This window comes from Chionomys nivalis, chromosome 1, assembly GCF_950005125.1.
Source record: "Chionomys nivalis chromosome 1, mChiNiv1.1, whole genome shotgun sequence".
Classification (NCBI taxonomy): Eukaryota; Metazoa; Chordata; class Mammalia; order Rodentia; family Cricetidae; genus Chionomys; species Chionomys nivalis.
In genome coordinates, this window is record NC_080086.1 from 193250998 (window position 1) to 193268880 (window position 17883).

A 17883-nucleotide genomic window follows, 5' to 3' on the forward strand; every position below is an offset into this window, starting at 1 on the left:
AAACACGTTTCCTTTTTGTCCTGCAGAGGTTTCTCCTTTTTATTCTGAACCTAGTAAGAGAAAAAGAAACTACTATTATGGTTTTATAGGATCTATACGACTTCCTTCAAGGTGATTTCATTGAATTTAAACTCATTCCCTATAAACTGCCGGGCATAGGAATAAACTGAACAGTGTTTTCTCTATTGGATGCTCACAGCTGGAAGCGGCACAAGGATCAGGACTCTAAGACATCCAACTTGTTACCTTGGATGGAAAATGTACAAACTAAATGTCAAGAAGAAACCAAGCAGGAGAAATCTGATCCAGTTAGAAGCCTCACAGCTCTAGATATACAGAAACTCATTGAGCACCAATGCTGCCATTATCCAGGGCAGAATTCACCTTCACTGAAGAATGTGCCAACAGTCTTTTTAAAAAATACGTAAATTAGTCCAGTTTTACTAATAACTTTATTTAAATAAGACACAGGAACTTCTATACTGAAAAAAATACAAAACAGAAGCCACACATTTCTTGTGTAAAGCCATATTATATAACTTGAATACTGTTCAGCGCAGTGGCTAAAATTAAACAACTATATACAAAATTTAAACAGTTTCCGACAAGTTTCTACAGCTGGATGTAGGATACATTTGAGCTCAACAACTTCTGGGAAATTTACATGGCAAAGCATAAGCTTTAACACATTTGGTTCAAAACTTTAATATATGCTAAAAACAAATGTACAACACAATATTTAGTTTCTCATGAGAAAAATAAAAGCACATCACTATAAATATCGTACATAGATTTCATCACCAAAAAGCATATTCCGTCCATCTTTCTGAAATTGATAATGATACTATTGCATCTTTAGACAAAAGCAGAGTATACGGTCAAAACATCATGTAATGCTGAACCAGATATCAGAAGTTAAATGGAGCTCATATTTATCTTACTGAACTAGTAATTTTCTCCCTTTAACCATAATCTACAAAATATAGTATTTTCATCAAGGCCTGAGATTATTAGGGTTAAAGGTGTCTGCTGCTGAAAAGATTGTTTTAAAAGGTTCCCCTGTGAAAATGGCAAAGGTAAACTGAGTCCTTCTCCATGACAGTCTCCTATAATATAACACTGACTAAAGGAGCCAGAATGCACCTTCAGGAGAGAAGATTACTGCAAACTTTGGTGGAAAGGAGAGAATTGGGTTGACAACACAACACACACAACACACGCATACACACACAGCATTTCGTAAAAATTAAAATGGTGTCGCTTTATCAGCTCATCCTTCTCCAAACTCCTTAGAAGAATCAAAGAAAACCTCAGGAATGATCTAAGGAAACTGGAACATCCCTTTAACAGTAGGCAACTTGTTCCCAAATTCTAAAAACAAAACAAACAACAACAAACTGTGCCATACATTTTAGGTGGAGATGAGAGAACTCTAGGCTCTAGCTCACTGAAAGCAAAGGAATACAAATACAAACGCTTCCTTTACTTTCGTATAAGCTCTGTGTACAGACCAACAGTGTCTCAAAGTCAGCCTCTCCAACTAACCAGTCAGGGATCTCTAGGGCTCTCTTCACACTTCCTGGACAACTTCTAAGTCTGCAAGTTCAAGGCTATTCGCTTGGGGTTATGTTCTACTCCACACATTCTAAGTCTTAACAAAATTATTCATGATAGTGTTATCTGAGGATTAAACGAGACAGCTTTAAGCTATTGCTCTTGTAAGTCAACAAGAAGTCTGCTTGCTTATGCTGCATTGGTTCTGAACACACTCATACTCTCTACATGAATGAAACTCATTTCCCAAATGCTTGAGGAAAACAGTAACCAAAATGTCTCACTTTTTAACCAGCAAATTAGAATTTCCTAAAGTGAAGCTAAACATAAATATGTCTTTAGATAAAAATAGTAGCAATTATGATCTTGATGGCCAATATAAACAAAAATCCGTCATTATTTATACCTGCAAAACTTCACTTGCTTTGAAATCAAACCCAGCCATTCTTTTATTTAAATTTCATCACACAATATGGAATGTTTATATACAGTCTACTACTGAAGCTTTATTTGCAACATTGTAACAGTCATTAACTGAGCAACACCTTAACTTTTTTTTTTTTAAAAAAAGGCCACATTTACACGTTTAAACAGTGAATGCAACAGTTGTTCTATTGGTAACTACACAACAACAACAACAACAAAAAAAAACGATGTCATACACCACAGATTTGCTGGTTCTCCTCATGTTCCCCATGTCCAGGATTACCATCACCTAGGGCTGAATGCACTTCTTTTTCTAATGTGGAATGGAATGAAGAAAGGGAAATGCATAAAATAAGGAAAGGCAAGAGTGATGTTCCCTCTTTAGCTTTGCAGCTGTGAAATATTTAATATCCCAATGTGATATACATTCCAAGTTACCTGAGTTTAAACTTCAACTGAAGTACCTGAAGCTAGGCCATAGGGTGGGCACTGTGCAACTGTTGTGGCCATTTTTTTTTGCATTGTATGTATTATAGAAGTTAGAAACAAACACCTGGATCAATTGTAAACATAATCCTGAAGTACAGTATTTTCCATAGGACAAAACACAGCAAGACATTTTCTACTTAGACAGGCAACTTTTTGAAATAGAGCTTATTCATACTGAAATTTTGGAACAAAACACAGAACACAGTACTAATCTGTCAGACATACTATGAAATGCATAGTCTCCACTTAAATGCTGAATGACACACACATTTTGCAAGCATTACTGCTTTCCACAAAAACTGCTGAATAGGAGGAGTGGGTCCCTGCCAAGATCAGTGTTAAGAGCTATTTTATGATGCTAAGTATTTTGCTGTTGGTGGTGTTCAGAAAGTTTGTCACTCCATGCAGATAGATGTCTGAGATCTCATTCCCACACCATGGAACACGGGTGGAGGCCAGCTCCCCCTGCTTTAGATCATCACGTAGTTCTGAGTGGAGATGTGTTCTTCTGCCTGCAGATCTTGTAGGAGCTGCTGCTGCTGCTGAGATGGCTGCTGAACAGAGGGCTCCAGGGAGTCTACTGTGCTGGTGTCATCAGAAAGAGACGCGAAGGAAACCCGGGAAGAGAGCTGCTCTACGGTTAGTGTCGCCAAAGCTGAGCTCTGGCCAGAGTTAGGAGAGTTCTTGAGCATCAGGTCTGAGGCAGGTAGAAGAGGGCCTAGAAGTTTTACAGGACAGAAAGCTGATCCGGTTGGGATGAAATTAACCTTGTTTTTGTCAGGACATGAAAATAGAGGGGCCGAGATAGGCTGACGAGACCTAAAACCATAAAACAAAATTAGTTTGGGATCACTATAAAGTTAATTACTTTGTGGATAAATTGAAGTTCTCTAACAGCTAGAATGTGAATGACAGGGATGGGTTATATGCACACAGAAGGGAAACATCTTCCATAGCACAGGTCAGCTGGGAGACTAGCCACGTATAGGGCATTGAAATGACATTTAAAGAAAAAAACAACTTTCAAAAGGGCCAAGCAAATTTTTAGAGATCTTTAGTTGTTTCCAATCACTGTGGAGGATGAAAGAAATTATACACGGTTCCTGAATATTATTCATATTTATGATAAACTTTCCTGTTAAGAAGTATAAAAAGGATACTATTTATCATTTATTTGGTAATAAAAACTTATTCAACTTTTTCTGGATCTTCAGATATATCTTCAGATATACACATGGAAAAAAAAGTTTTCTGTTGTCTCTCAACCAAAAGAAGAAAGTCCATGTCCCCAGCCCCATCCCCCCACCATTCTCTAAACTAAGCCAACAACTAACTCCTGTGTAGCCTCTGTTCCCTTCTAGGCTGCAAGAAGAGCAGACTGCATTGGTACCTACTGGGACATACACCAAGAGCTACACAGTCATCTTCTGAGTATTTCTAGAAGCCCCAAATTTTCAACATGAACCTCTTTCTTTTTCTAATTTCTGACTTCTTCATATTGAAAATTTAAAATAAAAAGGGACAGAAAACATAATTCAAGAGTAAACAGGCTAGATAAATCTATAAAGAAAACCACTGTCCCTTCGATTTGAAGAATCGGAGACCATCTGTAAGATGCTGGTGCATGGACAATAACTTTTCTCCTAAATGTGTTTCTGTCATCCAGCTAAACCAACAGTTTTTTACAGAAAATTTCTTTAATTTTAAAGATTAAAAATTACTTTTCAAAAAAGAAAATGAAAGAAGAGAGAAAAACAGTATAGTGAGAATGGAAAGAGAAAGAGAGGAGAAGGAAAGAGAAATGGAGTTGGGAGGAAGGAAGAAAGGGGAGCGAAAGAGCAGCAGAGAGAGAAGAGAGAAGGAAGGCATTTCGGCAGCAAGGGTGAATTCCTAAGCTTTTCTTACTAGCTTATACGCGCCTAGCAATCCTCCAATCCTCATCGTAGGATCTTCTGTCTATTCAATTCTCTTTTCTTAATTTGCTTTTGAAACAAACATCAGCTGGACACAGTAGTTGATTCATCTGTAATCAACATCTCAATAAAAAGCTTCAGATCCCAGCTGACAGAAAAGACATTACTTACGCCATTTCCTCAAAGACCTTCACTCGCTCACATCCCTCTGGGGGCTCCCGTTTGAACATGTAGCTGTTGTTTGGTTTGGGAGATGAAGCATACTTGGGTAACGGTGAGCTACTCCCACTGTCTGTAAATTTAAAGCAGTTATATTAACTAGGAGTTGAAAGAGCTTTTAAATTAAACTTGATTTCTCAACAGCCCTTATGTCACTGCAAGGGTATTTCTAACAGCTTTGTGTAGTGCATTAAAAAAAAAAAACAAACTTAAATGTAACGGTAACCTGCCATACCACAGAATATAAAAGGATGACATTTTAGCCCTGAAAACTTCGAGAAAATCATAGCTGTAATCTGAAAAAAGTATTGTACATGAATGCAGTAATATGCATTAGTCATAAGAAAAATTATAGGATTTATAACAATGGAGGTGATTCTCTATATGATATCTCATTGTCCAACCAATTAAATTTTTTTATATGTGAATAAATATTTTTATCACAAAAGTTTGTAACAAATGATACATTTAAAACACCAGGAATAATAAGCTTGTAGGGCAAAACAAGTTTGTAACCTGTCTTCCATCTATGTTTAAAAAGATGATTTGCCCATAATTTTGCCTTTAAAGTCTTTAAAAGCTCTGTTTCAGTAAAGCTTGCATTTTAGCCACTAACGACATGAAAAATCCAAAAATATTTCTACCAAACATGTTTTCCTCATTTTTTTAACCCAAAACAAAATGGTCTATTCATGAAAAGCTATAAAACCTATGTACAACTTCTCCTTTTCCTATCTGGCAAAAGTGTTTGGAAATCCAAGTCCACTAAGATGTGTCATTATCTTTGTAAGATGCCAAGTTGTAAATTCAGTCACAAACCTGTTTAATATAATGATTCTATTTACCTAATTTCTGACTTAATGAAAGCCAATGTTCACTGTTAAATACTAAGTACACAATCAAGTGGTATGTATCATTTCCACATATTTTGAAAAATGGAATTAACAATAAATTACATGACTTGCTTTAGTTTATGATATAGAAAACTGTCCAGCACTCAGAAACAGAGTAACAAGGTACATAGCACATGCTTAGAAATATGCACACTAACATTTTATTTTGTGAATGTTTCAAAAGTCAGTCTTAGGAATGTAGATCTATATTTACATTTGAAAGTGGCTGTCTCCCTGGTTGGCAATTACTTTGAAACAACAAGATTACACATTTCTAAAAAAACTACAAAAGCACATAGTTTATTACTATTAAACATATTCTTACAGAATATGCATAGAATAACTTCTTAGAAGGAATCAAATCATAGAATGACATTTAGTTTTTTTTGTTAACTATTCAGACTTAATGATTTTCTTAGACTCAACATTTACCTGTTTCTTACTTAGACACAGAAGAAGAGAGGGTAAAAATGACCTCCTGCTAGGTTGATGTAATGGACTCAGAAGCCTGAGTCTTAGTGCTGTCTGGGAGTAAAGTTCATCTATTAATACTGGTCAACTACTAAGCTGGTGTGAATAAGCCTGTAGACTACCCTCTCAACTTCAATCTCACTTCACTATTCAAATAACACATGAGGTCAAGAATACAAGTGGGTGAACATGGATGGCATGAAATGCCCCATGGAGGTTTACTCATCGGCATAGCACAGCCCACCAGTAAGTGGCATCTACTAAAGCAATGACTTTGATATCATGCCATTAGTTGGGGTGTGACTACATAGCAATCAATGGTCCAGCCTATTATCATGGAAGAAATGCCATGTTGGCCACAATTACACACTCCAGCCTATTACACAATTTCTCTTTGTAAGCACTTACTATAATTTCAAAAAAAAAGTTGAAACTAGTCATGAACTAGATAACTTGAAAATGGATACATTTTCTTTCTGTTGCAATTTAAAATAATTATTTGTCTTTAAGGTTTTATTTTTCCTTTAATTTCAGAGGTAGTAAGTGGGCTTTTGTTTTAACTTATCCACTTAAACATCCTTATTCTTTTTTGGAGGGAGGATTAATGCTAAAAACAAACACAAATGTGTTCAATGATTTAAATCCTTTTGCTTTTTCAATAAAAACCATCTGGCTATAAGAGATATTTAGTAATCTGAAAAGACAGTGTAAAAGTACTACAAACAAATATTTGGGAAACCTGGGCAATTTCTATCAAGTTATCATAGAATTTGATTGCTTATCTTATTGTGATAGATCCTATTTATGCACACACTATACTAATATCAAATTCAAGTAACTTCCCAAATATTTTCAAGTAAATTAAGACTTGGAAAAGTTTCAAATTATTATAATTTAGAATTATATATAGAAAAAATATTCATTAAACCATGTGTTTATAACTAATTATTATTATCTTTCAGAAATGACATTTAATATTTTATATACCACTCTATGACCCAGAATAGATGTAATTTGCATTAATGATTGTTAAGTCATATATGTAAATAGGTACATAAATTCTTTTTTTTTGTTTTTTGTTTGCTTGGTTTTGGAGGGTGGGATAAATACAGGTATGTATATTCTTTGTTATGGATTCTACTGTAGCCTTAAGATTGTACATATATTTTGTCACTATTAGGTAATCAAATAAATTAAGTTTTAAGCAAACAATAATAAATTATAGTGCTTTGTTTTGTGAGGTGCCAGGAGTTGAATGTGGTATCACACACATGCTAGATAAGTGTTCTACCACTGAGAATATTCCTAGTCAAAGTGGTGATTCTTAACCCTAGTTTACAATAGACCCAGTAGAAGCATTTTTAAATTCCAAAGTTCACATCTCATCTCTCAAAGGAGCCTGGCTTTTTTTTTATTCTCCCCTTTGAAAATGCTTCCAAGCGTATCTGAAATAAAGGCAAATCTGAGAAATGAGTGTTAAGAGAGTTAAGAATTCTAGTCTGCAATCAAAATACCTGACTTCTACCTGTGCCTACTTAACATAACCCCCATAGTATTGGTTCATCCCTGGCTTTTGATCCATAAAACAGGAATAACTATTGAAGCACAGCTATTTTAAAATATAATGTAAAAGGACTAAGGCATAACTAAAACACAGAAAGCTCTCAAGAACACTGGCAGTAACAAATTCCTAACCTGCAAATTTTACGCAAGTAAACCATTTGAAACTATTTCACTCTTCATTCTCTCTCAGGCAGAAAAGGATGCAGTGAATGTTTTAAGTAGATTGACCCACACTAATGCTATTTAGTTACATAAAGATAACACCCTATTTCTTGCAAGAAAGCAAGGTTATCTTTGGTATGAATTTATGTGTGTGTATTTCCAAGTGCACCTGAGCGCATGTGTCCAAGGACGCCAGAGGAAAACCTGAAGTTGTGTGTGGAGCCAGAGTAGATGAGCTGGCCAGTGATGTTCAAGGTCCTACCAACCTGTCTCTACCTCCCCATTGCTAAGATGACAAACATACATGACTGTGCTAGGGTTTCCTTTTGTTTTGTTTTGCCTGTTCTTTATGGGTTCTGGGATCAAACTTAGGCGTGCACGTTTGCATGGCAAGTGCTTTATAGACTGAGTCATCTCCACTATCCTGGTAATCTTTGGAATAACAGATTCTCCAGGAATGCAACTCTCTAGTGTCAACTTTGGCAGCTAATGATAGCAAAGACTTGACTGGGAGATCTAATATAACATCTTGAAATTAAAACTAATGCCTAAACCATTGAGATTCTTCAGATTACTCTGAAAAAGAAATTATTTTGAGGATGTATCTAGCAGCAACTAATCAAAAATACGAATATAATTCTTATTCTTTCCCAAGTAAGTAGTTCACTGGGAAAATGAATATAGTATGTTGAACACTATATTCAATGATATATTAAGAATATAATAAAATGGCATAAAAGTTAGCCTAGTGAGTTATGTTAGACATATGACTGACTAAAATAAAATGGATCTATACAGAATTACTAATTTGGTGTTAAAATTATTATTTTGCTCAGGAAATTAAGTTAGCAACTAGAGTATGGATGATGGACAAAGGAGATTAGGGAAACCATACAATTATGTACCATTTTTGGCAATTAGCCTTAAGAAATGGGTAATATAATCAATCGTATCAAAGGGTCCGCACCTTCTTGTAACTCAAAAACTAAACTGGGAAGGAGAGCTTACAACAGTCCCTTTGAGATAACCATTAAATTTCAATAGCACATACACTTTAGTTGGGATGAATATATAAATTACTCATGTGTGTATTTATATGTGTGTGTGTGTGTGTATGATTATTTCACAAAAGGAGAAAAATATGACTTCACTACCTTTTGCTACTTATATTTTTGAACTTTACTTCAGGTCTGATTGTGTTTTGAATAAAAGATCTAAGAACCACTGTGAATGCTTGTCATATGTAGGTACTTAAAACGCTAATCACTTATTCTTTGGGTATACCCCAAAAGGAGATGCATTTCTAGATTCAACTACAGAGGACTCTTGTTTTGTGTGCTCACAATAAGTGGACTTCCTTTACTACAACATAATCTAACAAGATTCAGTTCCTGACATGCCACTCGAAAATAGTAGTTGAAGATGAACACAAATCCTATGGTAGAATACAGTCTCCAAATCAATCTATGGGCTAAAAGCATACTTTTATTAGTTTAAATCTTAATAGTGAAACTAAGCATAAATCATAGATTAGAAAATATTTTGTATCTTGAAAATTAATTTAAGAATTTTGGGAAATTTTTGCAATATAACCTTTATTTTTACAGCCTCAGGTTTTAGAATGATTTAAAAAAAATTCAGGAGAATCAGTTTGCAAAAAACTCAAATGTTCATATTTTAAACTATGTATGTGTATATGAAGGATGCTCGAACTTATACTAAAAATGTCAATACAACTTTAAATGTTCATTTCACCATTTACTTTGTGTGAAACAGAAGATAAAGCAATATACTGTTAATATCTTGATGAAACCTTAGACAAAAAACTCCAATTCTCTTTTTAAAAAATTCTCACTAGACGAAATGACACAAACATCATTAGGCAGAAACCCACATGGAAACATTACCTTCACATTAGGCTGACCTTACAACCCTTCCTCTGCACCATTCAGAACTTTTCTAACGTTGGCAATCATTTCCCACATCCCCACACTGAAACTTGCCTATCTTACTCATCTCCTTATATCCCTTTGTCTAAAGTACACAATCAGCCACCAAAACTATCTGTGAACATACAAGAAGAAATGTACTGGAAAGTTTTTTCAGTTACTTCCTATCATTAAAACAAGTAAACTTTGTTGACTTATTTCTGGAATAAATAATAACATTTTAGGATACAGATTCAAAACAGCTGAAAACAGTGAAGGGTTAGACAAAGCGCGTACTTGCTTGGCCTTCTAGACTATAGTACCTCCATCTGAGCTATGGTTCTTCAAAATTAAGCTGGTCATGTCCTCTATGTGACATGCCCACAAGATTCTTCTTGGCCCTTAAATGCTCTTGGGAATATCATTAAGACTTCTTGTAATATCTAGGTTTTCTATCTCTCAGTTCTTATTTTCTCCTCTTGGTCATTCACACATATCCAATTTCTTACAGTTCTCTACACACCTGGCCCTTGCAGAGATGGATGTTACAAGAAGCCCATTCTTTCTGCAAAGACCGTAAGATACAGTGTGAAATCTCTCTAAAAGATCATTATTGGCATCTAGACCATTAAGAAGTTAGGAAAGTTACCAATTTCTATTCGTCTCAAATTAGGTAGCCTGTAATAACAAGCCCACGTAATCATAGGAATATGGCATATAGTAAATAACAAAAGTATAATCACCTAACCACATTTAATCATAACAATCTTATGAGGAAACTGAGATACCTAGAGGTTGAGTAACTTGTCCATGGGCCCATAATTAGTACAAGGCAAGGCAAGGTTCCAATTGGTTACCCCAAAGTTAGAGTTCATTACCTAAGCTTTCTGCTTCAACTAAATCTTGATCTACTCAAAGTCTGTGTTTTCATTAGACATATGAGGAGGTGACAAAATGATCAAGTTCCTTCCTAACACTCTGCTTCTCTAATGAAAGGATTACAGCTCAGGCAACCGTTGTTGGGTCGGCCTTCTGCTAGGAGATGGAATAAACAGCAACCTGTAGGAGCCCATCTTTCTCAGAGGATGACAAAAGATGATATGGAAATACCTGACAGATTCATTTTTTTCTCTACCCCTATTAATAACCTATAATTTTTTTCTTCAGTCGTGATTAAAATTTACCAAATATCAACAGAGTATTTAATATAAGGGAAAGATGACACATGTCTTAGAAAAGCTATTACCTTTAATTTCGTTAAGAAATGTGGATTTTATGGCTTCCCAATCCCTTCACCAAAGTGCCTATGACTAAGTTTGTCTACTTTTTTTTTCTCCTTTAAAAGTACCACACTTTTAAAGGTGCTGGCGCACAGGCAGGTGGATCTCTGTAAGTTTGAGGTCAGCCTGGTCTACAAGAGCTAGTTCCAGGAGAGACTTCAAAGCTACAGAGAAACCCTGTCTCAAAAAACCAAATAAATAAATAAATAATAAAAATAAAACAGTATCACACCCTATGAACACTTAAAGAAGCACAACATACAACTTAATAACTCAAAGAAAATGACACCAGTATTTTCAATATAGTAATAAAGATACTACGTTTTTAATATGGACATATTATAAAGAAAGTTAGTATAAGAAGATTTTAGAAAATCCCTATTAGTTAAAACCATACTTGGCAGGTATGACTGAATTTGGTAAGGACAACACAATGAACAAGACTAGGTTACCCATTGGTGCTTAAACTTACATGTTAGTAAACAGGTAACAAGACGAAATAAAATACTTATGTAGGAATGTTCAAAACTTTCATTTGCTTATATTCTAGACTGAACTATAACAGATACAATTGAGCAATACTTACTAAGTAGTTTTGAACTATGAGCAAGATAACTACTTATAGCTGTTACATTATCTGCTATTGGTATGATTGTAAACACTGTATAAAGATAAGAATATGGCAATTTCAGGTTCTTATTAAATGTTTCCAGACATTGTTAATGTGTGCAATGTTTCATGTGATCTTGAAAAAGAAGACTGGGGCAAAGATCTTAGTGACATAATTCTACAATAGGGCAGTTTTGACTTGTTATATAAATTCTATGTTGGAATAGTATTTTCAATCTATGTATTTACCATTAAGAAGTTCTAAAACAACAAGGCAGTTTTAACATGTAAAATAAAGTCCTTTGTAGAAAGTGTTTTAAACTCTAGTTTTACCACTAAGAAGTTCAAACAAACAAACAAAAAACTTTTTATATATTTGTTCAATAAATTTAAAGGTAAGATGGTTAAAACACATATTCAACATTTGTATTCATACTATCAACCACAAAAGTCATAAATTTGAGCAGATTAGGCTATGTGAGAAGGAAGAGAGCTAAGGCAAAGGCGTGAAAGACAAAAAGTGAAAAAGTAGAACCCTAGAGAAAAATACAAATATGGTTAAATAAGAAATATGAATAAGAAAGTGTCCAAACAGGTTATTTTAACAGACTTCTTAGTATCAGCTCTAGACACTAAAGAGACAAGCTAACATCTTTTATTTGTTTTCTGGAGAAGAAGGATTGCTTACACTTAGAACTCACAGTTTAGTAATATTAATATTTGAGTCAAATTACAGTGTGAGTTAAATGGGCTTATATACCCTAGCTTAGGAAACTCTATCCACATAGTGTATTTCTTTCAAGAAAATATAGCTTCAACCACAAGTAATCAACTTATGGACTCTTGGAATATAACTCTTAGTAGCTGGCCTCAACAAAATGGTTCCATTTATTTCATAATTATAACAATCACCGTTTCTACAATATCTTGCAAAATTGCAGAACTTTCTAAAAACTGCCTAAGTAACTTGTGCCAAAGATTCATGACAAACAGCAGACTTAAGTCTAGGTTTTATGGTTTGCCCAGCACTAGTCTGGCTACCATCAAGGAACATTGGCAGAGCTGCTAAAAAGCTAATATTTTGACGCTGCCATCTGTACTATATTTTTTTTCCCTTGCAACTTGGACATGATGATGTAGAAGGACTTGGGCCAATTCTTTGGCTATATTTTGATAATGTTAATATAAGAGATCAAGATGAGAGTTTGTACTCTGAATTTGAGGCTTAGGAATTATTTCTCTATTAGATTAGCTAGCCTTGTAACTCTACACATGTGGCCAGGCTGCTTTCAGTCTTTAGGTTACTGGAAAAATCCCTAACAAAATAACATAACTCAACCCAAACAAACAAACAAACAAAAAAGAAGCAAACAAACTCATATGAAAACCTCCACCTGAAATAAGTTCTCAAACAACTGTCGCTTTTTCAACAGAGTGGTTTTTGTTCTGGCATTGCAACTGATAGAGTCAAAGAAAAAATGTGCTATCTGTAACAAATTCTTTAGTTGAAAATGATAAATGATTCATGGGGAGCAGATATAAAGAGGGAGAGATAACATTAGGAAAGTCAGAAAATGGGTAAATACATAACAGATGAACGCTAAAAATAATCAGCCCACCAGCGCACCTTTCAGTAGAACATATATATTCACTGCATCTGATTATTTCACTTCCTGCATCATTTCTCTTAAGTCTCCTAGGAATGATCTGAGCTATTTTACCAAAAAAAAAAAAAAAAAAAAAAAAAAAAAAGAAAAAAAAATCTTTGAACTACAAAGTACGTAGGTACACAAAAGATTCTAGGTGATTAGAAAATTACAGTACTTATTTTTCTGCTTTCATAACTGATAAAACTAGCAAGAATTATTTAGCTTCTACTTTTGTCTTTACTGGAAATAAAAACAACCATACACAGTGCAGAATAAAAACATTAATTATCAGGCAAAATTAATATTAAAAAATACAAACCACTTCAAAACTCTGTATTTTGACAGTGAAGTCACAGGTCAAAGACTCTTCTATAGTGGGAATAATTCAATGTACAAGTTCCACAACTGATAAACCACTTTCTTTTTTCCTTTAAATATTCTAAACATTGTTTAAAATGCTAAATATTGGCAAGAGTAGGCCAGAGGCAGTGAACTCCACAGGAGCAGGACTGAGCCAGCAACCTAGGCTGAAGTGGGCCTGAGACAGAGAACTCTTCTGGAGCAGGTACAGGGAAGCAACTGCTGGGCGAGTGGGCCAGAGCCAGAGACCAATGTGGTTTCAGGCGTGAATCTGGGACTTTCAAGAGAACAGACCTGAGCCAGGACATATGCAGGTCTGGATATGAGTCTGGGACCTCTGAGGGAGTAGGCAGAAACCAGAAATTTCTGAGGATCCAGCTGTGAGTCTGGGACCTCTGAGAGAGAAGATCAGAGCCAGAGAACTTTCTTTAGGACCAATCCCAAGCCAGGAACCTACTCAGGAGCACATCCAGACCAAAGACATTTATAGAAACAGGTCTGAGCTGACAACCTAGACCAGAGCAGGCCTAAGACAGCAAACTCTATGGGAGCTGAGCAAACCTGGGAGCACTGAGTGGCCTCTAGGAACAAGGAGTGACCAGTGGGGTAACCAGAACCATGGTACTGACTATACCAGAAGGAACAACCATCTGAGCCTTGGACTCACTGGCACCTGGAAGATTAATCACCAGAGTCACAGACAGCCCCAACTACACCAATTAGAGGAAACGATGAGTAGACAAGGTAAGAACACATGCAACACCACAAAGAACAATACAACCCCAGTAAAATCTAGAGACCCTACAACAGCAAGACTTGAACAACCAAATATAGATTAAGCAGAAGAAAATGACCTAAAAAATAACTTCAGAATAATGTTTGAGACTCTTAAAGAGGAAATGAAAAATTCCCTCAAAGAAATGGAAGAAAAGACAAACAAAAAAACTGGACGACATCAGCAAATCCCTTAAAGAAAACCAAGAAAAAGCAACCAAACATACAAAAGAAACTATTCAAGACTTGAAAACTTAGAGACAATAAACTCAGGTGGAGGGAATTATAGAAACAGAAATTATGAGAAAACCATCAGGAACCACAAATGCAAGCATAAACAGGAGAATACAAGAGATGGAAGAGAGAATCTCAAGTACTGAAGATACAATAGAGGAAATAGACTCATCAGTCAAAGAAAACATTAAATCTAACAAAAGTTTAATGCAAAATATCCAGGAAATATGGGACACCATGAAAAGACCAAACCTAAGAATAATAGATATAAAAGAAGTTCAACTCAAAAGCACAGAAAATATATTTAACAAAATCGTAGAAAAAATAAACTTTCCCCAACCTAAAGACAGATATGCCTATGAAGATACAAGAAGCTTAAAGAACACCAAATAGACTGGATTAAAAAAAAAAAAGTCCCCTCACCACATAATAATCAAAACAATAAACATATAGAATAAAGAAAGAATATTAAGAACTACAGAGAAAAAAGGACAAGTAACATATAAAGGCAGACCTATCAGAATTACACCTGACTTCTCATTGGAGACAATGAAAGCCAGGAGGTCATGGTCAAGCATTATGCAGTCATTAGTAGACCATGGCTGCCAGCCCAGACTACTATACCCAGCAAAACTTTCAATCACCATAGAAGGACTAAACAAGATTCCCCATGACAAAACTAGATTTAACCAATACCTAGTCACAAACCCAGCCCTACACAAAACACTAGAAAGAAAACTCCAACATAAGGAAGTTGGTTAAATCAAAAAAAAACTCAGGCAATTGATGATCTCACAGCAGCAAATCCAAAAGAAGGGAAAAACACAGAAATCAACATCACCAACAACGAAAACTAAATTAACAGGACAGAGCAATTACTGGTCATTAATATCCCTTAATATAAATGGACTCAACTCACCTATAAAAAGAGACAGTCTAACAGATTGGATATGAAAACAATCCATCCTTCTGCTGCATATAAGAAACATGCCTCAACCTCACAGACAGACATAGCCTTAGAGTGAAGGGTTGAGAAAAAAATTTCCAGTCAAATGGACCTAAGAAACAAGCTGGTGTAGCTATCCTAATATCTAACAAAATAGACTTCAAACTAAAATCAATCAAAAGAGACAAAGAAGAACATTTCATATTAGTCAAAGGAAAAATCCATCAAGAGGAAATCTCAATACTGAACATCAATGCCCCAAATACAAGGGCACCCTCATATGTAAAATAAACACTTATAAAGCTTAAAACATACATTTAACCTCACACACTAATAGTGGGAGACTTTATCATTCCACTCTCACAGTCAGTCAGACAAAAAATAAACAAAGACATAAGAAAACTAAAGATATTATGACTCAAATGGACTTAACAGACATTTATATTCCATACAAACATAAAAGAATATACCTTCTTCTCAGAACCTTATGAAACCTTCTCAAAAATTGATCACATACTCGGTAACAAAACAAATCTCAACAGATATAAAAAAATTGGAATAACCCAATGTATCTTATCAGATCACCATGGCTTAAAACTACAATTCAATAGCAATACTAATTACAGAAAGCCCACAAACACATGGAAATTAAACAGTGCTCACCTGAATCAACAATGGGTGAAAAAAGAAATAAAGGAAGAAATTAAAGACTACCTAAAATTTAATGAAAATGACCACACGACGTACCCAAATTTATAGGACACAATGAAAGCAGTGTTAAGAGGAAGTTCATAGTGCTGAATCCCTTCATAAGGAAGCTAGAAAAATCCCACACTACTGAATTAACAGAACATTTGAAATCTTTAGAAAAGAAGCAAACTCACCTAAGAGAACTAGACTGCAGGAAATAATCAAATTGAGAGCTGAAATCAACAAAATAGAAACAAAGAAAACAATACAAAGAATCAATGAGACAAAGAGTTGATTCTTTGAAAAAAAATCAACAAAACAGACAAACCTTTATTCAAACTAAACAAAAGGCAGAGAGAATATCCAAATTAACAAAATCAGAAATGAAAAGGGGACATAACAACAGACACAGAGGAAAGTCAGAGAATCATCAGGTTATATTTTGAAAACCTGCACTCTACAAAATTGGAAAACTTAAAGGAAATGGACAACTTTCTGGATAAATACGAATTGCCAAAATTAAATCAAGACCAGATAAGCAAATTAAACAGACCGATAACTGCTGACACAATAGAAACAGTCATCAAAAGTCTCCCACCAAAAAAAGCCCAGAACCAGATGTTTTCAGCTCAGAATTCTACAAGATTTTCAAAGAAAAACTAAAACCAATACTTCTCAAATTGTTCCACACAATAGAAACAGAAAGATGACTGCCAAACTCTTTTTATGAGGCTGCAATTACCCTGTTACCTAAACCACAGACTAAGAAAGAGAATTACAGACCACTTTCACTCATGAGGATTGAGGCAAAAATACTAAATAAAATACTGGCAAATTGAATCCAAGAACACATCAGAACCATCATCCACCATGATCTAGTCAGCTTCATTCCAGAGATGCAGGGATGGTTCAACAGATAAAAATCTGTCAATGTAATCCACCATATAAACAAACTGAAAAATAAAAGCCACATGATCATCTCATTAGATGCCGAAAAAGCTTTCAACAAAATACAACATCCCTTCAGGATAAAGGTCTTGGAGAGAGCAGGGATACAAGGAACATACCTAAACATCATAAAGGCAATATACAGCAAATTAACAGCCAACATCAAACTAAATGGAGAGAAACTCCCAGTGATCCCACTGAAATCAGAAACAAGACAAGGTTGTCCACTCTCCCCATTACTATTCAATATAGTTCTTGAGGTACTAGCTAGAACAATAAGACGCCAAAAGGAGATCAGCGGGATACAAATAGGAAAAGAAGAAGTCAAACTCTCACTATTTGCTGATGATATGATAACTTACATAAGCGACCCCCAAAATTCTACCACGGAACTTCTACAACTCATAAACACTTTCAGTAATGTAGCAGGATCCAAGATTAACTAAAAAGAAAATCAGTAGCCCTCCTGTACACAGATGATAAATGGGCTGAGAAAGAAATCATAGAAACATCACTCTTCACAATAGACACAAATAGCATAAAATACCTCAGAGCAACTCTAACCAAACAAGTGGAAGACTTTTATGACAAGACCTTTAAATCTTTTAAGAAAGAAATTGACACCAGAAAGTGGAAAGATCTCCCATGCTCTTGGGTAGTTAGAATTAACATAGTAAAAATGTCAATCTTACCAAAAGCAATCTACAGATTCAATGCAACGCCCATCAAAATTACAGAAAAATTCTTCACAGTCCTCGAAAGAACAGTACTCAAC

The 17883-nt window shown here is 35.0% G+C and overlaps 1 protein-coding gene across 2 annotated transcripts in view; it reads right to left on the reverse strand.

Moving 5' to 3' along the window:
• Positions 1–433: 433 nt before the first annotated feature.
• The window catches only part of Glcci1 (glucocorticoid induced 1), a 71992-nt gene continuing 54542 nt past the window's right edge, over positions 434–17883 (reverse strand). For both annotated transcript variants that reach the window (XM_057764660.1, XM_057764657.1), the window contains exons 7-8: positions 4554–4674; positions 434–3288 (exon numbers count right to left, since the gene is read on the reverse strand). In XM_057764660.1, coding sequence (XP_057620643.1) covers positions 2940–3288; positions 4554–4674 — 470 coding nt within the window. In that variant the 3' untranslated portion in view covers positions 434–2939. The remainder of the gene's footprint in view (positions 3289–4553; positions 4675–17883) is intronic.